This window comes from Ambystoma mexicanum, chromosome 12 (assembly GCF_040938575.1).
Source record: "Ambystoma mexicanum isolate Mex_15411 chromosome 12, UKY_AmexF1_1, whole genome shotgun sequence".
Lineage (NCBI taxonomy): Eukaryota > Metazoa > Chordata > Amphibia > Caudata > Ambystomatidae > Ambystoma > Ambystoma mexicanum.
Window position 1 is genome coordinate 800,845,380 of NC_090936.1, and position 24,002 is coordinate 800,869,381.

The 24,002-nt window shown below is 41.0% G+C and overlaps 1 protein-coding gene across 1 annotated transcript in view; it reads left to right on the plus strand.

Annotated features, from left to right (window-relative positions):
* Positions 1 to 24,002, plus strand: part of ACSS3 (acyl-CoA synthetase short chain family member 3) — a 1,135,158-nt gene that overhangs the window by 670,747 nt on the left and 440,409 nt on the right. Inside the window, exon 8 of the mRNA XM_069629310.1 lies at positions 14,012 to 14,163. Coding sequence (XP_069485411.1) covers positions 14,012 to 14,163 — 152 coding nt within the window. The remainder of the gene's footprint in view (positions 1 to 14,011; positions 14,164 to 24,002) is intronic.

The following is a 24,002-nucleotide window of genomic DNA, read 5'->3' on the forward strand; positions in this document are numbered from 1 at the left end:
CTGCCCTGTCTCTATATTAGTTTGCTCTTCTTCGTCTGGATCTCTTATGGTCATCTCCTCCAACTGTGGGACGATTGTAATTCCCTCTAAAGTCTCCTCTACCACATTTGCCATTCTTCTGAATTCCTCTAGAACTGAATCTGAGAGTGGAGTATCATCAAAGTGAGAACTTGCTTCTTCTCTTCTCTCTCTCTCTCCTTAATACCTTAATACAGTTTATGCTGGTGTGCAATATCCAGTTGTTTCACCAGATATTGTAGAATAGCTTTAGATGCTTCCTCTTTTACTTTTGGAAGAAAGCAGAATTTGAACTGCTGACAAGTCTAGCCCTTGCTTGGTTCTCTAGTTTGATATCTTTCAGACGGGGCGTCAGAGAGGTGTTTATGACATTATTGCACCCCACTAGGGATGAGTCCAAGCTTGCTATTTCTTTTGTTAGCTCCAATACGTCCCCTGCCTGTGATTGAACCTCTGTTCTTAAAAGTTTCGAAGACAGACACCAAAGAGTTTAGAACAAAATTAAGCGCCGACAGGGACATTTCATTCAGCTCTGGTCCTGAATGTTTGAATTGATTGCCATTCTGCAGATTCCGTTCTTCTCCTTCCTCACTTAGTTCTCTATCCGTTTCCAACACTGCTGCAGCATAATTTCTGTTCCCGTTTCATTGGCACAGTCTTCCAATCTTGCATCTTCCAGAGAGGCTCCTGATAGGGATAAGTGGTCAATATTACCACCTTTTACGCTGCCTCCATTCTGATTCCTGGGGTCTAGGCTGACAATCAATAGGGAATCCTCATTTGTACTCCTACTTCTCTTCTTACCAAAGTGGTTGTCTATTTTAATTTGAATCTTTTTTGTTGTCACGGTGTACTCAAGGCCTTGTTTCCACGCATTCCTGCTGGTCCTGGGAAAAGCTTTATATCCTGATTTGTTGCAGCTGAACCAGCTGATTCCACAATCGTTCAAGGGAAAGGGATCAAAGGGGTTACCCCGTACAGTCTCCCGCTTTCCTCTCTTGGCTTAGAATTTGCAACTCAGAACATTAGATCTGTCGAATGTTGAATAGATAGTCCGATATTTAAAGTTTCCAGAGGAGTCCCTTTGCTACGTAGGATATCTTTTGCTGCAGAACCATACTCGATTTCCCCTTCGAGAGAGACTTGGTTGCTTTCGCAGTTCTAGTTTACAGCATTAACAGTATTGACTGTGTTCTACTTGTACAACGTACAGCGCACTCAGGAGGACTATCCACTAGCGGTCCTCAGACCCGCTCGGGCAGCCGTGCACAGTCGGGATAGAATAGCGTTTCACGCTTACCCTTAGTAGCGCTTCTCCCAGGGTTTATTTTTCTTCTGCCGTCTCCTCCCCAGACTCCAAAGAACCACTTTAACTCTCACTTCCACTCTGTGCGTGCTCCACGCTGAGAATGGGGTTAAACGGTCACTGCAGACCTCTCCAGTCACAGGCTCCTCCTCCTCAGAATGGAATGGAATGGAAATGAAAAAAAAATTGCTAAATTCTCGTAGCAACCACAAAGAACCACTTTAACTCCCACTCCACTTTATTTTATCGTACTTTAACAGTGTCTTGGTCTGTTGCTTTTTTCTGAAGCCTTGATGTTAATGTTGGTCCCAGAGAGAGGGCTTTAGGTAGTGCCTCTGTAGAACAAGAGACCTTGTCCCCAAAAGGGGAGTCTCTCCCTGTGAGGTCCCACTTGCGGCCACCGCTAAGGTGAATATTGAATAGCGGGCTCACCTCCCTAGCCACACAAGGAAAGGCTCATCCTTCGGGAGAAGTGACTGAATCCTGCAATTCGTCACACTGGACATAAAAGAATCTGGCACTGCTATGTTGACTGCACATATATTTGATAATGGTTTCAGTACCTTTGAATTGTATGGCAATGGTGCCAATATTTGGATCTTCATGGCAAAACTTGGAAATGGGGAGAGTCCTGGAGATGTTTATACAAAAAGAGTGAACTGGTGTGAATTTCTGGACTTTGATGGTATTACCTTGTATATCAAAGCAATACCTGGGATAGGCGTATCAGCGTACATGATATCACTACTTGACCACTACTGGTACTTTCTGATATGATTCAAATAGCTGGTAATTTGTGTGAATATCTGAAGACATTATACAAATGCCTATAAATCAGCCCAGACTATTGACCTTGTCAATGCTTGTTACATTATGAGAGTGAATATCTTTTTAAGAGTTTAGCTACATAGTAGTTATCCATTTCCTCCAATAACGCCTACCAGGTGATGCCCAACGGCATGTCTATCAACCACTCACTTCAAGAGACTGTCGCCTACCCACCTATCCTAATCTCTATTGCTCCCCCCACACAATCAGGTGAGCATGCCCCTCCCACGAACTACCTTCAGGCTTTCCAAGCTCCTTCCGCCTCTCCTCTCAGGTGTCACCCGATAGCACATATCTCATTTACTCATTTGAATAGATGGAAACCGACTTATATGTCACTGAACACCACAAATCGCTGCTGATGGCACTTGTGGTGCTCGCCCTTTCCAGATTACTGCATGTGTCACAACAATGATGAGCAAAATCAACCTTAAATCTCAATCAATTTGTAAAAAATGTTTTAATTAAAATGTTTTATTGGTTTAACAGATCCAACCTTTAACATTAACATCAATTAAAAAAAAAATAATCTCTTGGGCACACTAATCATCCTAAAATACATCAGATCCGAAAAAGAATCAACTTTGGGGTTTAGAATTCAACTGGAAAAGTCCACCTCCTCCATTACCCACTATATTTTAGCACATAGTCCACCAGTTTCATAATTGCAAGTGTCAAACTGGTTTTTTCTCCCAACAGAACCCACATTGCCCAGCCGACAAGGACAATCTCGAATCCACATGAGCTACCAAAAACCTTGATCATACTTCCGATAATATTTAGCAGGAAGTAGCTAAATGGAATAGAGTTTGAACATTCCCACCTTCACTGCAATACCTACATTGTCTGTTTCTCAAGTCAATCTGTTTTCTTGCTAATTGTACCTCCCGTGTAGCCATATTATTCAACCTACCCCTAAATAAGGGGTCTCTACAGAATGCCGAAGGGAATTTTTGGATATATATAGTTATTTGATTTAAGCCCATTCACTCCATTCCTATAGTTGTTCTCATTTTGTCTTTACCTTTACTCCTATTCTCCACTGTTTCAATCCAATCTAGTTCTTTCAATTTCTTTTTCAAATTGACAGGATTGGAAGCTTGATCACTCAGCTCGATACCCTTGTCCGCTAGTATGCTCTCAACCGTCCCTCTCCACCTGATCTAAATCTCTGTCACAGACCGGGACCACCTCTCCCTTCTTCCTACAACTACTGTAAATGTGCTCCATTTTACTAAGCAGTCCCTCCAGCAATGACCTCCCCACTCTGCAAAAAAATGCCCAGACCGAATTGGACATTCAACCACATGTCCACACTTTGTCATGTGGTCTAACTTCTGACAGACTTTTCAAAACGTTTGTCCGAGGTTAGTCCTGGATGAATGACCTGTGTCCATGTAAACTATGATATTGTATGTTCAGGACCTCATCGTTGAGATGCACCTCTTATGTTAAAAATTGCTGCAAAGCAATCAACTTGGCATTTGAGCTTGGTCTCCTTTTTCACATTAACAATCCTGAAATGCTAAATCAGATAAATGAGTCTGACATTGATAGAAACCCACACCCTGATGTGTGAATATTTTAGAAATAGATGCATATGTTGAAACTTCATAAAGGGACCCAGATACTGTTATGCATACATGGAAAAATAAGTTGAAGGAATTTTGTAGATTGCTTCTACAGTCACATTTTATTTATTGTAATACATAGGTGTTTGCTCTCAAGGGAGTGAATTCAATAAATTAATGCAGCATTGCAGTTCAAGTAATTATGGGTTTGAACGACACAGATTTCATCCACCCTGCTCGCATTATATAATTAAACCAATTATTTCAAATCCAGTTAATCGTGTCTTGAGGCTTTGCATCTAATTTAATGTGAATCAAGAACTTCCAGAAACATAATTCTTAAATTATAGGGATTGGCAAGCTTTGGAAGATTATGATGTATTGCTTGGTTTGCAAACACAACGAGCTACACTAAGTGTGAATTCTCAAAGATGGCTGCACCTGCTCAAACGATTTTGTTTTAAAAAAGACAGATTTCCCAGGCAAAGAGAACATTCCATTTTGAAATCTACAAAATTAATTGGCAGAGCTGAACCAGAGCTATGCAGGGATTTAGCCTGGCTCTAATAGAAAAAGCGGGGGCCAAGCCATCAAAATATGTGTTGTAATAAAGGTAGCATAAGTATTATGTAAATCACAAAAATGCAGGATTTAATTTATATATATTTAATATATTATACATATAACCACATTGTTTTGTATATACAAAATAAAACATTACAAGTACATTTACAACAACACAACAATTATACAGTTTAGAAATATAAAACCTAGGTAGTACCTTCCAAGTTTATCAGTTTACATGAAAGTATAAAATAACTGATTTAAAATTGCAATACACTTCCAATAAAACTTGACAATAACAAATATAAAATTCATATCATTACCTTCCATAAATTTACTCCTAGTCATTGATAGGTCATTACAATTATAATGATTATCATACGATTTAAAAAAAAAAACTTTCTCTAATGGTTATTAAGCTTACACAATCAACCAACAGGTGTTTGAGCGTTTCCAATTTATGATCGCCACATAAGCGACACTGCCTTTCTGCACGCTTTATTCCCAGTTTTACACCTTTATTCTCCAGAGTCTCAAAGCAGTTAAATTTCAATAGGATGTACTGGTGAAAAATCTTAGGCCAGGGATATGCTTGAATGCATTTTGGAACTAAATTACGTTGCATTCTATACTGAAGATAGCAACCACTATTACTAATGCTGGCGAGTTGAACAATACTAGCCTCAGTACTAAAATCCTTGCACTTGTTTCTCATCCAGAATTTAAACATTTGGACTCTCCTAGGTGCATATTTGTCTCTCAATGTTGTGTGTAAAGACATCATTTTCCCAAGTGTACCCATCTTCAAACAGTTGTCAATATGTCGAAATGCAAGTGTGAATTCTACAGCAATCGTATCGTTATCCAATAAAGACCGTATTTCATAGCACATCGTGGTTCTACAATAAAAGGCAGTGACAATGCTGTTCAAATCAAATTCAAGCAAGACATACTCGACTGACACATTCTGTGGTAACCAAAACAATTTACACAGTATTAATGCCTCAAACCTTTGTAATTCATGCAAGAAGTTGTGTCCCCAAATCTCGACACCATACAGTAACATAGGTCTTACTCTTGCAGTGTAAAGAAGTAATACAGTCTGTGCAGAAAAGCCCATGTTTTTTCAAATAAATGTACTGATAGTATTTACTACTTTCATACATTCACATTCATTTCTTACCAGTGGTACTTCAAGTTAAGCTTTTCATCAACATGTAAGCCAAGATATTTGTATGCAACTGCTTGTTCCAAGGGGGCATCATCAAACGTCCATATGTGTTTTTTTTGTACTAGTATGTTTTTTTGCAAAAAACATTAATTTACTTTTCTCTGTTTACCATTAAGTTGTTACTTTTTGCATAATTACATAAGGCATTAAGGGTATGTTGTAGGGCATATGGGATATGATCTAGTAAAAACAAATTGTCAGTGTATGCTAGCCAATTAAAAGTCATTGTTCCCACTTTTGCCGGAGATATAGATAAGCTAGCCAGGTTATCGTAGAGATCTGCCAAATAAAGGTTATAAAGTGTAGCCAAAACTATGCAACCATGTTTAACCCCTTGATGGGTGGTTATGGAATTTGAGAGTTTCCCTATGCCATCAAGGCAAACACATACTGAGGTTTCCGAATACAATGACATCAACATTTTGTGGTTAAGATGATAATATTATGAGCAGTATTTGATTTTACTTTAAATCCAGTTTGAATGGGAGGCAAGATCTTATTTGCTCTTATCCAATTGTTGAGTTCTACTATTCGTACCCTTGCACGCATTTTAGCCAGTATATCGAACATAGCCAGCAGTCGGTAATTTACAGGCTTATTCCATGCTCCTTTTTTATATACCGGTAGAATAAATCTTCCATGTAGGATGGAAGATTTAGCACCAATTTCATTGAATAGGATCAAGAGTGCTTGGGGCCAACTTCCGGGTGAGGATTTTATCAAATTATTACAAACCCTGTCAGGGCCTGCTGCACGAGAGCTATTCAAAGCTTCAATCATTTTTTGGATGTCGTTTTTTGTAGCCAGACAAATTCAGGTGCTTTCAGTTATATTTACTACAACTTCATTTGGATCAATTGCTCCCAAGGTGGCTTTAATATAAATTTCCCAATCTGATTCTGGTACACAGTTTATAGTCTCTTTTTTTGTGCCCTGTATTACAGACCGGATTTCAGTATTATTTTGTTAAGTTGCGAGGATTGCTTTTTGTCTTTAGCCAATTTAGATACAAGCGTTTTACACTTTTAACATACATGACAGTCTGTTTATTCTCATTTAAACCTATTGAGGGATACAGAACAGAAGCAATAATTTTTCACATCTGTTTTTTAGCATCTGCAATCTTTTTATCATAGCACAACCTTTTGTTGGGCACGATGTTAGACCGTTCATAGGCCGTTTTGTACTTACGCCTAGTGCTGCACCATTCACCGGATTTAATACAGGCATGAGAATCCACACATGGGGATAACGTAAAACCACAAAAGTGATGGATCAAAAGGTTTTCTTTAATCTTTACACACTGGCAGTGCTCTGCGCAACCTTCCACACTAGAGGTTTTTTATTGCATCTGCACCACTGCAGAAGGGTTCCAACCATATGAAAATCACTCTGGTTCTGCCAACAATGCGAGGGGTCCAGCTCAAACTATAAAGCTCTGTCCCCTCTGCACAGAATCATAAGCAACCCCAGATAAGTTTCAGCCTCGATGAGCCTCACCAGTGAGGTGCAGCTTGGTTCCTTATGGCACAGTGAACAATTGACCCACTTCTGGGCATAACCTCTCTGTCCATTTCAAGTCCCTGTGCATAATCCACCGGTCTATCCATGGCCAAGGGGCCGAGTTTCTACAGGCCAAATGTTCTTTCTATCTCCCAGAGCGGGATCTACGCTCTTCCACTGCGGACCTTCTTGTTGTTCCAAGATTTCGTCGCACTAGGGTCGGTGGAAGGGCAGTTTCCATAGCCGCGGCCAACCTCTCGAACTGTCTCCCCTCTGCAATGAGGAAAATCCCCAACCACCTTGCTTTTAGAAGAGCACTTAAGACTGTCCTCTTATAGCTCTATACTCTGTGGCTCTCCCCTACCTGATCAGTCCTCCTCTTCAGCGCCATGATGCCTTCGGGCGACCGTGCGCTTTACAAATGCAGATAACATAACATAACACATGAGAGGCACGGTATAACCACAAAATGTGATGGGTTGAAGGTTTGGGTTAATTCTCAACCAATGAAAGTGCTCTGGGCAAATTTTCACACCACTTTCTTTCAGCCCAACTGTGCCATTGCCAAAGGGTTCCAGCCATATGCAAATCAAACAGGTGCTTCCACCTACTGAAGACCCTAGAACGAGTTTATGGTTAGGTCAGCTGAACCAAGAGGCCAGAGCCTGAGGTGGGCTTGTCTGAGCCCAGAAGACGCTGGCCTGCAGCTGCTGCCAGAACTTCTATATCACCATTGACTGTGGGGGCATGACAATATTGACTTCATGTTAAAAATACGCTTAGGACCACATGCAAGTAACAGACTGCCATTAACTGATGCTCGTAGTATCATAGTTGCTACAATCCCAAGAGGGCCAACTTTCATACCAACTATTAAAAGGGCCCTGATACCCTTGGAACTTCCAGGAACTGTGCGTTACTTTTTGTGAACCACCCAGGGTGATGAAACCCTCACCATGAACTGTTGTAGACTAGAGAGCTTGGGCTCGTCACAAGGGTTTTACACTAGCATTAGAATATCCCTCTCACTTGATTGTGTTTTTGTTGAACCTCTGTATCCTTATATTGCTATGTATCCCAGTTCTGCTATAGCCAATCCCTGTTAGTGGTTATGCCTTGCTTCCACCCCTATGTTTGGCTCAAATAAACCATAAGTACCCTCAACCGGATTGCTTTCCTTGATTCTTTGGCCTGTGGCACAAATCACAATGTATGACATACTGGCTCACAATGCCCACATTCTGTGTGCTTACCAAAGTTACAAGCATGTTAGCGGCACCAATGTGGCAACTGAGCATCCACATATATAGTGAAAGATTCCCAAACCCCTAAAATGTTTTTCACTGGTAGTTGAAGTATTTGCTAATTGATCTGTCCCTCTCTGTGAATGAGGCCAATTGCTTCTTAATGCTACCTCAGCCACGTCCTTTCATCAACACTTTCTCTATTTAGCCCTGTCCTGCGGTCAATGTTCAGAGCTTCTGTAATGTTTTTCAGCATTTTAACTGCTGTTCCAACACCATGGCATGTTAGTTTCAGATAGTTCCTAAACTAATGGCATTCTTTGTTATACGACCTTCAAACATCATCCATTTCAATGGAAACCCATCTCAACTAAAGACCATGTCACTGTAAATGCACATATTGCCTCAACCAAAAAACACATTGGAATTTGATGAAACAAGTTAACTAGGAGCCTCTTAATGCTAGGAATAAAATGTAAACTATTTAAATAAGCAGTAAAGGGTTAATATTGCCTTGGGAAATGGTCATTAGCCCAAGCGATAATTACCCCTCCCATGTTCTATAGCGCTATCAGCATATGGTGCTGGTAACAAGAAAGGTTCTGGAGTTGTGGTGGCGAAGTGAATCATGTTATTTTAATGATGAATAAAGCACACAAAACATGTTAGTAAAGTAAATGTGGTGTAATTTTGCAGTGTTTAAATAAGCAGGCTGTCTTTATATGACTTATGAGATTTTATGAGATGACTTTATATGACTTTATATGACTTATGAGCTTAGCTGACACTGCATGTATGAGTCAAAGGGCACTTCAAGAAAGAAGACGTATTGGCTCACCTGTGTATGCAAACCGCAGAATATAGCGTAGGAAAACCTAATGGGTCTTGTTGATCCCCTAGTCATTGTGCCAGTCCCCATTTGAGTTCCTACAAAGGACACTCCAGATTGCACTGATGGGTAATGGATATTGTGTCTTGTGTTCCCTTCATTGGTCCTGCATGAATGCCTGCTTGATAGAGTGCCTGGTGGAATGTATGCCAGTGGATTGTTGTGGTGTGAGTGCCCCTGTAAATTCCATGAATGTCAGTTGGAGTGAAGCAGCCTGCGAGAGTGTAGACAGGTGGATGTCTCCTGTGTACCTTCCTACTTACTTACCCTTGGACTTACATAATGTATATACCTTGTCACTGAAACTTACTAAAGAAGTTCGCTTCCCTTACCTGCAGTATCAGACTTCCATTTCACCCCGCTACAGATGTCATGGCATTAATGGGCACCAGGTACACTATAGGTTACTTTGACTGTTTTGATTTTAAAATACAACCACCCCTGGACTCCCTATTGAATTTGATACTGATGCTGATAGATAATTAACTCTGTTGTACCAATGAACATGGCTGATGACACTGATTGCATTGCACTGATGCATTTCCTTACAGTTGGAACTTTGTCACATTGACATCAATAATACAAATGTACCAGGATGTGTGCAGAGAGATATGCCTTTATTTCTAACGTTAAAAAAGTATGGTGGTTCAGTTTTGCCGTCAACCCCAATTCTCCCTCTCAGGATTGGCAGCTTCTGTCAGGCTTATCATCAATACCCGTGCTCCTTATCAAGGTTGGCAGTCTTTTTAGAAGCCACTCATCAACCTCTGGACTTCTTCACAGGAGATTACGTTTTTCAGATGTTGGTCATCCCCCTCTGCCAGTATTCACAAAGGTTCCAGAGAGGCATTTCCAGGATTCACAAGACCTGACCGAGGCCTCTCCTTCGTATTGGCTTTGTCAGGATTCACATGATGTCACTGAGAATTCTCCTACATCTTCTTTTTACAATATTGGCAAAGCTCATGAACAGTACACAATTGGAGGCTGCAGTCTTCCACTCAGGTTCTCAAGCTTGTTTTGGCCTGTGCAATGTAAGTCCAGCCAGTGCTCCCGGACGTGTTTTCTCTTGTGAGACCTTAATTATTTTCTTCAGTTTATTGGTGCTGTCTCCTTTTAATGGTTTCCTGCCACTTTCAGTGGGTTCTGAATGTATTTAGGGCATAGCAATGTTGGATTCTTCCCAGGGTTCTTAGAGGCGTCCTTAGCACATTTGTTTGGCTGAGCCCTTCATATCCCTGCTGGCAATCTTGAAAACTGAGTTGTAGTTTATTTCCGTATTAGTCAATGCTTCCCTCAACTGTGTGTTTGCATTCTGGTGGCTTCTTTTTTCCTGGGATGAGACCACCAGCTATGCAAATGCTCCTGAAACAGCAATGCTGCCCAGCCTCTGAGCCTCATACTGAGATAGAAAGCTGCCATCTTGTGATATTATTATAATTATAATTGGTTATTTATAATGTGCTTAATAACCAGAGGTTCTAAGCGTGAACCCGGGGATCGAGTCTGTGATGCTCTGCGTTGTCTTACTTCCAAGGCGAGCATGTTGCCCCTGAACTATCCTCCGGAGCATAACAACATAAGTCTGAGTCAGGAAGAATAAAACACATTCACATAGCTTTAAAGGATAAGAAAAAAGGCCAAAAAAGAGACTTGTTGGCTGTATAGTTCTCGTAGGAGTATGTTGACTCTGTGATGAGGTGCCTAACCTGAAGGCCTGGCAGGCCAACATCCATTGCTAATCTAAGCCATACTCTGAATGACAGTGGTCCAAGGTCCATCCCTGCTTTAAAGAACAAAGGGTTCCAGGCATACACCAAAACAGTCTTCAGCCAAGAAAACGCACAGTGTCAGGGATAGGTGTGCCCCATCGCACTTCTTTCAAAAAGCAATGAATGATTGAGCATGGTCCTCAATTTTAGCGTTGTTTTACTATTTGGATTACTACCCTTGATTGCTCCTAGTACTGTAGGTCCACCTGCTCCCATATGTGTCTGTTCTGAGTCCCAGATTCAAATCGGAGAGTTACGTAGTATCCTACTGATGTTTCGGCGCATGCGCCCCATCATTCACTGCAGTGCCACTGCTCAGCTCAGGCGAATGCAATCCATGGAACTCTGTCATGTCTTATTAGCTCTGCTCGTTGGCAGGTGAAAGGAAAAATGTGTCCACGAGTAGCTGTGCTTTCGCTAAGCAAATTAGTTTATCTGCAATGTTTACACAGTACATTATAAAATGTTGTATCCGGAATTCTAGATTTCCCTGTGTGTTTGTGTGTCTGTGGGTTCTGCTCAATGCATTACAAGTAGGAATGCTTAGAAATCCAGGCGCTATACATCCATTGGATGTAATGCTGCACACAGTTCGGCAATGGTAAGGCAATTACGGTTCACCCAAGCTCTGCCATTTATGCAGGTGCTGTACATTCAGTACATGAATTCATGCAGTTGATTTAAAGAACAGTATTATGTTTGGTTACCTGAAACAGAGGCTGTTTTTCAACCTACTTCGTTTTTACCCAGCCTGGGGGTTTAAGATTCATCACAACGGGACATAGCAATCCTGTCAATCTCTTTAAGTTGTGTAGTGGCCCTCTTAGTAACTGTATGTACGTGTTTTCATATAGCGCAAACCTAGCTCGGGAGCGACAGAGTGCGGCACAATGATAAAAGAAGGGCCATGAAAGGTCTACATCCAAGATATGACATGGGGGAGGAGGGGATGGTCAGTTCTGTAGCATAGCCAATGGGATGTTTCTTCTGAGGTTGGAGCTAGAAGCTTACACAAATTGTGTGCTACCGGTAAATTGCACATTGGGAATGCCACAGAGCTCCAAACAACCTGTGCAGCACCTGTGACAGTCAGAAACATGAAAGTAAGATCCAAGATGGTGTACTTGCCAGCTTTAGAGTTGGCCTGGCCCAAAACCAAAAACCAACCCAGGTACACATAGACTGGCTATCCAATACGCACCTGCATGGAGTAATTACACACAGGTGCAAGTCCTTACCTTAGGACCCATCCATGGGGAGATGGGAGACCCTTCCAAAAGACTTCAGCCCCACACTAGCCATGTGGGTTGTAGGAACAGGGGGCTTGCATTTTGGAGAAGCTGGAGGTTGGACAGTGGTGGGAGAAGCGAATGCTCTAAGACAAAAAGGAGTGGAGGTGGTGAGAGCAAGAGAAGAAGTTGAGAGCAAAGAGGGTGAAGGATGAGAGGGTAGCCCAGGTCATCAGAAGAAGGTGGTGGGAGACGAGCAATTGATGGATCTAATAACGACATAAGGCGTGACGTATCAAGGCAAACCTCATTATGCACACGTTCAATCCGGCGGTATCCGGTTATATTTTCAAAAACGTATTTTTGAAATACCATTTGGATGAAAACAATTTGCCGAATTTTTTTTTTCGTATGCATTATTTTTTATTTTATGTTTTTCTGTGTTTTGTAAGTAAAAAAGAAAAGTGTCAATAAAAAAAGTGTGGGGGGGGTGGGAATGGTGGGAACCCCACCATTTCGAAAATAAAATTTTTAAAAAAATCGAATTGTTTTTTGGGCCAATTTGGTGCCGACAAAATGGTATTTCGAAAATATGGCATTCGAAAAAGTCACTATAAACCCAATCCAACACATGCACCACTAGTGTTAATCCAACTCCAACCAGCTACAATGTGACACTGGGAAGAAATGTTATGATGTCCGGAATACCGATGCCCCAAAATGACACCAGGGTCTTATATACTTTAGCTTCTTTAGTATTTAAGGCTCCAACCTATTGGAGGATAAAGGATACATGTTTCTGTATGCCATTAGAGCAGCAATGTTTGTTCTGTTTAGGCATAACATTGGAGACAGCGCCTACCTACACCTGGTTGGAGCGCGTACAAAATGTACACAGATGTATAATTAATATTGCCCCCAAGTTAATATGCATGTTTTTCAATGATTTGGGTTGCTTCTTTCCTCTTTAATTATCTTTTTGGTTGTTGAATGCTCTTTGTTCGGTACTTAAATGAGATTTTACATTTTCTTTTGTAAAGAAAATACATGGAATAACTGATCTTACAAGTGATCTGCTTGTAGTTAAGTACACATCGGATTATAAAGGTGTTTAGGCAGGCGTCATGTGGCCTGGAGGATAGCTCAAGGGCAGCACGTTTGTCTTAGAAGCAGCACGTTTGTCTTTGTAGCAGCACAGGTTCGAATCTCGGTCCCATGCCTAGAGACTGGTCTCTGGTATTAGGTGTGTAATAACATTTTTATTCATTGATCAATTAATGTTTGATTCTACGTACGTTGAAGGTAGTTTTATGACTTTTAGAAATGTTCCTGTTTTGTGTTAATGCAGAAAAGGTGTCTGTAAACTTTGGCTCTCAGGATGTTTTGGATTACAACTCCCCTCATCCGTAGCCTGCAGACTCATGGTTAGGGATGATAGGGGTCTTCAATCAAAACATCAAGGGAGGTGCAGTTTGCAGACCCTTTGTCTGCGAACTGCTCTATGAAATAAATGTATTTTCACTGGGCTCTGAAACATGTTAAGTGATTTGTTCTAAAAACAAAGTATTGATTCTAGTGAAATGTAAATAATCGTCACATCAAAGCATATGGAAACACTCTTTTGCATTTTCCAGTCTTCATTTTCAAATAATAGACTGGTATGAATGTCCATGTAATAGTGTTGCTCCTATTGCCATTTTCCTGAAGCTTCTTCGGAAATGATGACAACATTGACACATAATCTGCGAATTGAGAACGATTTTGCTTTCGTTTCACCCTAGTGACGTGCTTGAGTGATACGCTTGTGGTTTATAAGACATCCACAGAAATTAACTTGTACATTAATATCTCTGCAGGGGAAACCAGTAGGAACACCAGATGCAGGAGCCTACTTCCGGGTGCTGGCACAGCATGGTGTGTCAGCCATGTTTACTGCCCCTACTGCAATAAGAGCCATTCGTCAGCAGGACCCAGAGGCAGACTTGGCAAAACAATACACCTTAACAAGGTAACCTAGGGATACAATGAAGTAACCACATGATTGAACTGGCACACAGCTTCACTGAGTGCTGCATATGCACACCCCAGATGCTGAATATAAATCTGCATTGCTTTTAGGGGGATGTTAAATTGACCGGCTCCCAAGCCTATCACTAAACAATTTTTGGGGCGGGACCTGAGAAGTCTGTGGCATGGTCTAACTAACTTAATTATCGTTTAAATAAGTGTGACTAATGTAAATAACGAAATGGCCAAACAGGTGCAAGACATTTTATGATATATTCTATAACATGCCTGCATGAAAAAGAGACATTTGAAGGTCGGTTGTAAAATATAGCATTTTTAACCATTGCAACATACAAATTAAAAACACATCAATATTCTGAAAAATCTTGAATCAAAATATTTGAAATCATATTCCTATCCCTGAAAGAGAAATTACCTGTAGAATAAATATGCCTGTACCCTACAGGTAAGATTTACCACCCCAGTAAATTAGCTCAAACGGTCAATGCACCTGATGCACACTGTAATCGAATGTTTGACTAAATATTAAATTCTACTAAAAATGGTGGGTTCAGCACAGTATCTGTGGTGTTCGCAAAATTTCTCCTATATGTAACCAAGAGGTCAGTGCATTTCCTCTTGAACGCTGAAGCATGCTGCTTCCTACAACATTCAAACTAAAAGCAAAAATACAAGAATATAAAACAAATCTTTACCAAAGCACGTGAGACAATTGGTTTGCCCCAAAATGCTATAATTAAAAACACCCATCAATTTGAGGAGTGTTTTGCTATTATCTAGACATGGACGTCAAGCTACTACCTAAAACTCATCCTAGAGGATCAAAACAAGAATGTGTTCTCATTGCTAGAAACTACTCAATCCAATGTCCGTTACAGGCTCTCAAAGATTGAACTCTGTGGCTCTTTATAACAGCCGAATACCAATGCTGTTTGTCTGATTCATCACCGAAGTCATTTTCATTATGGCCCATGTATTCAAGAAATCCATGTCAGCTGACCACATTTTTCAGAAAGGAAAACCATACCTGCCTGACACTGAGTTTGGAACAACCACAAAAGCCTTGTTTTCACCCATCTGAAATGTTATAATATCCGATGTTATCATGACCACATGAAGAGTGTACAGCAAACAGATGCATGACTAATCCAAGAACTGAAGAAATATGACCAGGTTACACCTACTATAATTCTGCTTTACTCTCACCTGAAACTCCCTGCCCCCACGCAAAGCCCACTGCAGCACTTCCACCTATCTTCTCGGTCATTCGGTCCATAAAGAGTGTGTCAGTGGATGACTTTGCCTCTACCTTCTCTGTTCCTCCTACTCCTTCGGCTGACTCGCACCCTGACACAGCCCTCTCCAACCTGCATCTCGCTTTCTCCAACACTCTGGACATCCTGGCCCCTGTCATGAGAATCTGCCTAAAGCCTAGCTCCAAGTGCAACTCTTGGTATGACTGTGATCTCGCTGCCCTGAAATGCAAGTGCAAGGTGACTGAGAGGAAGTGAAAGGCTTCGGGTGCATAATTGGCAATTCAGACTCTCTCTCCTGTCCAAGAAGAGAGTCCACATCCAAGCTTGCATCTTTTAGGCCTCCAACAACACAGCCAAACTCTTTAAAATATGCAAGGAACTGGCCAATCATCCTGCAGTCTCCACCTTCCCTGTTCCCTCCCAGGCTCTCTGTACAGCCCTGGCTTCCCACTTCACCATTCACCATTAAAACTCAGGACATCCTGTCCTCGCTCTCCTCTTCTTCTCCCTCTACCTCTCACGGCCCACCTTTGGCCACCTCTCCCTCTCCACCTCCATTCTCCTCTTTCTCTCTGGCAACATCTGATGATGTTTCTAGACAAGTCCAATTTATGAAAGTGTCATCTTAACAGGTTCTCCCATGCTCCTCCAGAACTATCAAGGATCACATTGACACCGTCGCTCAAGCCTTGGCTGATTTCTGCAATCATTCTTTTGCCACTGGAAATTCCCCCTCTCTCCTCAAGCACTGCCTTGTGCAAGCCCTCCTCAAAAAGCCTTCTGCCAATTCCACCTGTCCAGCAAACTATCGCCCGATCTGTGTCACTCCTTTCCTGGGCAAATTCCTCCCAGCTTACTCTACACATGGAAACTGTTGGTTTTCTCCACAACCCTCAAGCTGGCTTCAGAGTAGCCAGAGGCACCGAAACCGCTCTCCTGAACACCCGTGAATACCTGCTCTCCAATCTCAACTCAGGCATTCCTACTGTCCTCATCCTCCTTGACCTTTCATCTGCTTTTCACATGGTGAACCACGCCATACTGATCAATCGACTCTGTGAGAACCTGGGCATCATGAAGTGGATGACCTCCTTCCTCTGGCACCGTCCCTCTCATGTCCAACTTGGGTCCTTTCTCTCCACCACCTCTCTCTCCACATCTCGTGTTCCACAGTGCTCTAACTTCTCACCCTGGCTCTTCCATGGGTATCCAATCATTGCATCGACATCCATGCCATAGATGGTAAAGGGTTTAGTTTAATAAAAATGGGTTTTAAAAGTTAAAAAAGGGGGATTGGGGGATCCCATTAAAATAAAATGCATTAGATGCTTTTTTATGCTATTTTTTATAGATGGTATGATATTAGATGCTTTGGCTGTTGGTTGACAGAATGACTATAAACCTGTTAATGTCTATGTGGCCCCTTTGGCCGACCTGATCTCTACTTTCTGCTCCAACTTTCAGTGTTATGCAGATGACACCAAGCTCTCTACAGCCTCTTCTTCTCTCTCGATCCTTCCTGACTGTGTATCCATGATTCAGGATTGGTGCACCTCCAACGATCTCTGCCTTAATGCCAGTAAGGCGGAGATCCTTCTAATTGGGACACCTGCTCCCGCTTTCCTTATTTCACTCTGGCCACCCTCCTTGGGCCCTCTTCCTTTGCCATACTGTGAGGCAAGAAACATTGGTGTCATCTTCGACTCCACTCTCCCCTTCTCTCCTCACATCACTGACCTTGCCAAGAAGGCCCACTACCAACTGAAACTCCTCACAGGCAATCTTCATATTCTCACTTTCCCCTAAAAGCTCACTGTCTCCTGAGCCCTGGTTCTCTATTGGCTGGACTACTGTAACAGCCTCTTTCTCAATCTGACCTCCGCTACTCTCCGCCCTCTACAACTAATCCAGAACAAGACTGCAAGATATATCCTTGGCCTACAGCCAGGCACATGATCTCCGCAGCCCTGAAATCTCTCTACTGGCTCCCAGTGGCTGCAAGGGTAAATTCCAAGACCCTTTGCTTCGTCCACAAGACTTTCTGGAGCTGGGGCCCATACTACATCCAATGCTCTCTTCCAAGATACCTTCCTTCGCGAGCCCTCCACTCAGCTACCTCCAACTCTCTAAGGGTCTGACCCTTCTCAAGGCAGAGAGTGGGGGTAGAGCTCTCTCCTCTGCAGGTGCCTCTCTTTGTGACACCCTCCCTGCCTCTCTCAAACTTGAGACAAACCACCTGAAGTACCAGAAGTAGCTCAAGACCTTCCCTTTCTCCTCTGATTTCTCTATTTTCCTCCCCTGCTGACTGTAGGGTATTTTGTGGAGATTTGGGGCCTGACGGTATTTTCTTACAGCCGAAATATAACTTAGCAACAATCACTCCTTGTATTCAGATTGGGCCATGTACAACAATAATACAGTGAACATGCATTATTTCAGCACCCAGGCATGCATATTTGGTATGCGTGGGTGGTAGGCGCGGTTGGTGGTATTTTGGTGAGCATAATTCCCTTGTTTTATTTGTGGCCCCAATGTCCAAAATCCCTTATCTTTGCTTAGATTTTTCGTGTAATCACTAGAGAGACCTCAGACCTACATTTTAGGAATACCACATTTTTCAGTGTTAGTGTGCCACCATGGGCGATCTCACTGACTTATTTACGACAGAGAGCTATATATGGTAATCTTGTGGTAATTTCCACTACCTTATATACGGTAGGGAGCTATGTTCAGAGAGTCTCTCTTCCCGTTGACTCATGTACCTCCAACAAGCTATGCTACAGTCACTCACAACTGTTCATACTGAATCTGACATGCACACATCTGTCTTAAAATGACCATTGCACTGTTTAAAATCTCCCCACATCATCAGCATTGTAATGGTAAATAGTAAATACACCACCTGTCTGTTTTCAAATATTTTTCTGTATTATAAAAGTTGCAATTAAACACGATCTAATTCTTTACAGAAATAAATAAAATGGTACAGTAAAAGCATTGTCTATGACACACTGCAAAGAGAGTGGCGGAGAACAGAACTCAAATCGCAACATTAGCATTTGATTAAGGCATGCACAGGAATCCTACACTGACTGCATATTACCGTACACACTCAGCTCCCACACTTCTGTAATTACCTTATCTTTTTAGTTGTTCTCTTTGGCTGTTCTCTTTGTGAATGTGGCTCCCTTGAAGATTAACTCCAGTAAAAAGGAACGCTTGCCTTCTCAAACCGGGGTCATTGCCTGGAATTCTCAGCTTTTGCAGATAGGAACGCCTCAGCCAGTGGAAAGGTCCTTCTTTCAGCTCTCCCCAATCTCGACTGCCTTTCTCCTTTCTCAGAAACCCCCCAGCAAAAGCCTGATCGCTCCCTCTAGCATGATACTTGCTATGACGCTGCTCCAATCAGAATTAATCACGCCATCTCCTCCTTCTCTACACAATGGCTCATTTTTATGGTAATACTTTGTAACCAACTGATTTCCTGTAGTTATGTGGACAGGGCAGCAGAGAGAACAGAAAAAAAAATGGATGTGCGTTTAAAAGTTCACTTTCAGAATAGGCCTAATTCTGCAGTGGAGACACATTTTTATTAGTGGATTATGTTTCATTAGTCATGTTAGTTGTCAGTAAGGTTAGTTATTATTTTCAAATGTGTCTCTCGCACCATAGGCATTTCAGGTGAAAAATAGTGTGCATTTTTGAATGTGCACGTGTACTTTTAACTTTAAAAATAGATTTGCATCTTATATGTTAAAATCGTTTTTGACTGAATGGCCTGTCTTTCCTTGTTAATCTGGTAACACATATAGCAATGCACCGCACCCTTGTGGTGGTGCTGCAAAAAAAAAATTTGCTACCTGTGCAGTAGTGCTGTACTCTGTGCTGTTTGCTACCTGTGCAGTAGTGCTGTACTCTGTGCTGTAACATGCCAAATATCCTTACATATATCCTCCTTTTGTTTTTAGAACTTGGCTACAATCCAAGCCAATTCCTAAAAACAACTTGTTCTCTCTTTTTTTTTTTACAATATAGCAATCCAACAAAATGAATATTCATGTGCATCAATGAAAAATTTGCAATCAACACAGTATTCATCTGAGTTCATTAGTTTACAAAATATTCCACATTTGCCTTCTCCGTTGAAGTGGCATTACTTTAAGTTTAGATTGTCCAAGTCAATTAAAAACAAAGAAATAAAACAACTAACTAAAACAAATAATTAATATAACAAATTAAAATAAATAATTAAAATAATAAATACGTGGAACTCCATATGTCAGCACTCTTGTCCGCTTCTGATATGTCCCGACCAGCGATGTTATTCGGTTCATTCGAGTACACTTCCATCTTGGCAATCTTAGATCCATAGGAGTCATCCTTTTTAGCATTCTGGTTATCTTGTCTTCACCTCCACCTGGAGGCAGGCATCTTTTGGTCTTCATCCAGGGGACTCCAGGACTCCATCGTCTCTCCCATGGGCTCTGATCTCGGAACCTCCGACCAAATAATGTTAATTGTCTAAATCAAAATAGAAAATAACAAATTAAGTACATAGCGTAATACTAACTTCATCCTTTTGCCAAAAATAAAACATGCTTGGTAAAAATATTTCATTTTTTTTTTTATTTTTTTTTTTATTTATTTTCTTTTTTTTTTCTGAAATTAAACACAAGTTAAAAGAAAACAAGCAGATATTCAATATTTAACACACTCTCTCTCTGCACACCAACCATGAGCTTCCATTATATGTGCATTTATTTATTTATTTATATTATATATTTTTACATATATTACAGTGTTTATGTACCATCATAACAATCAACTTTTTTTTTTTAACTTCTTTGTCACTGCCTCCTGATTACACCCATTTATTTTCTCTTTTTTTTTTAAAAGGACTTTATCTGTCTCTACATGCTCAAGCTGCCTGATCTCATGTCTGGGATGGCATGGTTTGATTCGATTTACATGGACAAACTGCTCTATTGCTCTTTCACCTTCATTTTTCAAAATTTTATAAACCACAGGAGAGACCTTATCTATAATTCGAAATGGCCCCTGCCAGGCTGCTAGAAATTTAGAATTTTTCTGTTTACTTTTTCCAAAATGAAACTTGTACACCTGATCCCCTACACTGTATTCCTTTACTGATGTCTTTTTTTTCATAATATGATTTTGCACTGTCAGCAGCTCTTTCCAGATTTCTCTGCACAAAAGCAAATGCATGTTGCAAATGCCTCCTCAGTTCATCAATATATTCATGAACTGTGGATGCACTCACAAGGGTTTGCTCATGTGTTCTGTATAGTAGGTGTTGTGGTAACACCATTTTCCTACCTGTTAAGACCTCATGGGGGCTAACACCTGTTGCTTTGGCAGGAGTCGACCTGATTGCCATCAAAACCAATGGCAAACGCAAATCCCAGCTGGAACCTGCTTCTGCCACAAATTTCTTTAAAATATCCACAACAGACCTATTGCTTCTTTCAACTGTACCTGAAGACGCCGCCCGATATGCGATATGTAGTTTCCTTTTCACACCTAGTATTTGCCATACCTTACTCATTAGAGTACTTGTGAAATGACTTCCTCTGTCTGACTCAATTCTTTGTGGCAACCCAAACCTTGAGAACACATGGTTCACCAGCAATGTGGCTGCTCTTTGCGCACCACAATCTGGTGCAGGAATGCACTCAATCCACTTCGACATCAAACATACCACACTCAAAATATAACGGTGTCCCCTGCTCGACCTTTTTAAAGGACCTACATAGTCTATTTGCAAATCTGACCATGGGAGAGTTAGGCCTCTTTTCATCAATGGTGCTCTATGCATTGGTGAAGCAGGTTTAAATTGGGCGCATAATAGACATCCTCTAGTATATAATTCCACATCTTGGGACATATGTGGCCAGTAAGCATAATCTTTTAGTATTTCCAATGTTTTTTGTGAACCTCTATGGCCTGCAGTTATGGCATCATGTGCATGGTGTAGCATTAGTCCTCTGAATGAAAGGGGTACTACCCACTGTATTTGCCCTGTTATGGACTCTCTAATCATGAGTCCATCCTGTAATCTAATTCGTGTTTTGTTCTTTAATAACACCCTCAACTCTTCTTTTCCCATACAATCATTTTCTGTTAAAAGATTTTGTTCAGGATCTATCAAATGATTATAATAGATTCCCAAAATTTGATCATTCTTTTGTGCCTCAATCAAATCTTGGTCTGGCGTGTCATGACTCCACTGCACCACCGGTTGATCTACCTCCTTTGGTGCTTTAGAACGTGTGACTGCATCAATTTGTATTTCACCCATTAAATAACCAATAGGTAGCAATTCTCCCATCACAGCCCCAATCTTAGCCAGGTGGTCTGCCTTATCATTTCCCTCCTTATCCTCTCCTGGTGTTTTTAAATGCCCACGAATTTTTCTCCATTATATTGTTAAATTATTTTCTGACACCAATTTGTCTATGGCTTGTATCATTTTTCCATGTTTAAGTGGCTTTTTGTTGTATGCTTGCTTTCCAACCAGGCAAATACTCCACAAAGCTATTCCGTGCATAGTCAGAATCAGTCACCAGGACAATTTCACTGAACTTTTTATCAACTGCAGTAGCAATTGCTTTATAAATGGCTGCCAATTCCGCCACCTGACTGCTCCTATCTCCAATCCTCATCCCTATACTAGGAACGCCTTCACATTTCAACCAGACATTTCCTATTCATGCCACTAATTGTTTATTACTGTCATTTTCAATGTGAAAAGCACAACCATCCACATATACAGTTGGCAAATCCTTGCATGTTTTTTCATCAAAAGCTTTGTGTGGTGATTGTTCAAATTCCTGTAAACTAGTTTCCACTTCCATTTCATTTGGTATTTGTTCAGCTGCACAGTCATGTAAGTCAGCTAACCCTTGAGCAATTGGGCTCTTTTTATTTTGTCCATATCTCACTTCTACGGGAAAACCTTGTAATGCCAGCGTCCATGAAGTGATTCTGGATTGTGCTAGATTGCCTGATCTAATTCTTTTACTCTCTAAAAATTGCAAAGGTTGATGATTTGTTTCAATAATCACCTTTTCTCCCTGAACAATGGGGCGGAAATGTTGTAGCGCCCACACAGTGGTTAATAGGGCCTTTTCACATTCATTAAATTTCATTTCAACTTGGGAAAATGCCTTACTTGCATATGCAATGGTTTTGTGATTCAAATCGTGTTTTTGTGATAACACTGCTGACATAAAATGTTCAGAAAAACCTATTTCTATAAAGAAATCCCTGTCCTTTATGGGGTATGCTAAACATGGTGCCTTTACAAGACATTCCTTTAATTTAGCCACTGCATCAGACTGCCCTCTTTCCCATTTCCAGGGAGTATTCAGTTTAAGCAGTTTAGTCAATGGTTGAGTGATTTCTGCATAATTTTCAATGAACTTTCTGTTATAGCCTGTCATCCCTAATAAACTTTTTACTCCTTTCACATTTTTAGGATCTTTTAATCTTTGTATGGCCTCTATTTTCTTCCTTTGTGGATTTAGCCCATGTTCAGTCACTTCATGCCCTAGAAAGTTCACTTTTTTCTTGCACCATTGTACTTTTTGCAAAGATACTTTGGCGCCTGCTTTCTGCAATTGGCCAAGTACATGTCTTATTTCATCAAAATGGCTTTTCAGGCTTTCATTTTTATCAGGACATCATCCACATAAACTATTGTTCCTCTTTCCGCTGCATCCGGCATGGCCTTTCTCAAAAATATGCCAAATTCACTCCCACTATTGATGTACCCGAATGGAGCTCTACGCCAGGCATATTGAGTCCTGTCAAATGTAAAGGAAAATAAGTGTTGTATCTCCTCTGCCAATGGCACGCACCAATATCCAGAGGTGAGATCTAATGTGGTAAATACATTTGAACCATGTATCTGAGCTAGGCCCTGATCAATGAATGGCAGTGGCCATCTAGATATTGGTACTCTTTTATTTAACTCTCTTAAGTCTGCACACAGCCGCCATTGACCATTTGGCTTTAACACACCTAAAATAGGCGTATTGGATGTGCTATGAATGGGCCTGATTATTCCCCGTGATTCCAAATTTTTAATAATCTCTGCCAATGATTCTAAACATGCCAGCGGTAGTCTATACTGGCGTACAAACACTGGATTTCTGCTACAACCTTCTGGTAGTGTGGCCACATGTAAATCAGTTAAACCACAATCATAAGCATCTTTTGCAAATACATCCTTAAACTCCATAAATATTTCCCTCAGGTCGTCCCTATCCTTATCGCTGCCACATGCATCCGCTAAGGAGATCTGCTCTTCTACCATTCGGGAAAATTCTGGAAACTCTTCTGGTAAAGGAATCTCAGCGCTTTCCTCTAACTGTGTGGCTGTGTCTTTTTGTAGAGCTGCCACTTTTAAATATTTTGGCATATCAGCTTCCACTTCAATGGGCTGATTTCCTGTTTCATTTTCATTTAAATTAAATATTATGCAATCCTCTTGATGGCAGCACACTGTCTCATTTGAATCATAAGGATACACAGAATGAAT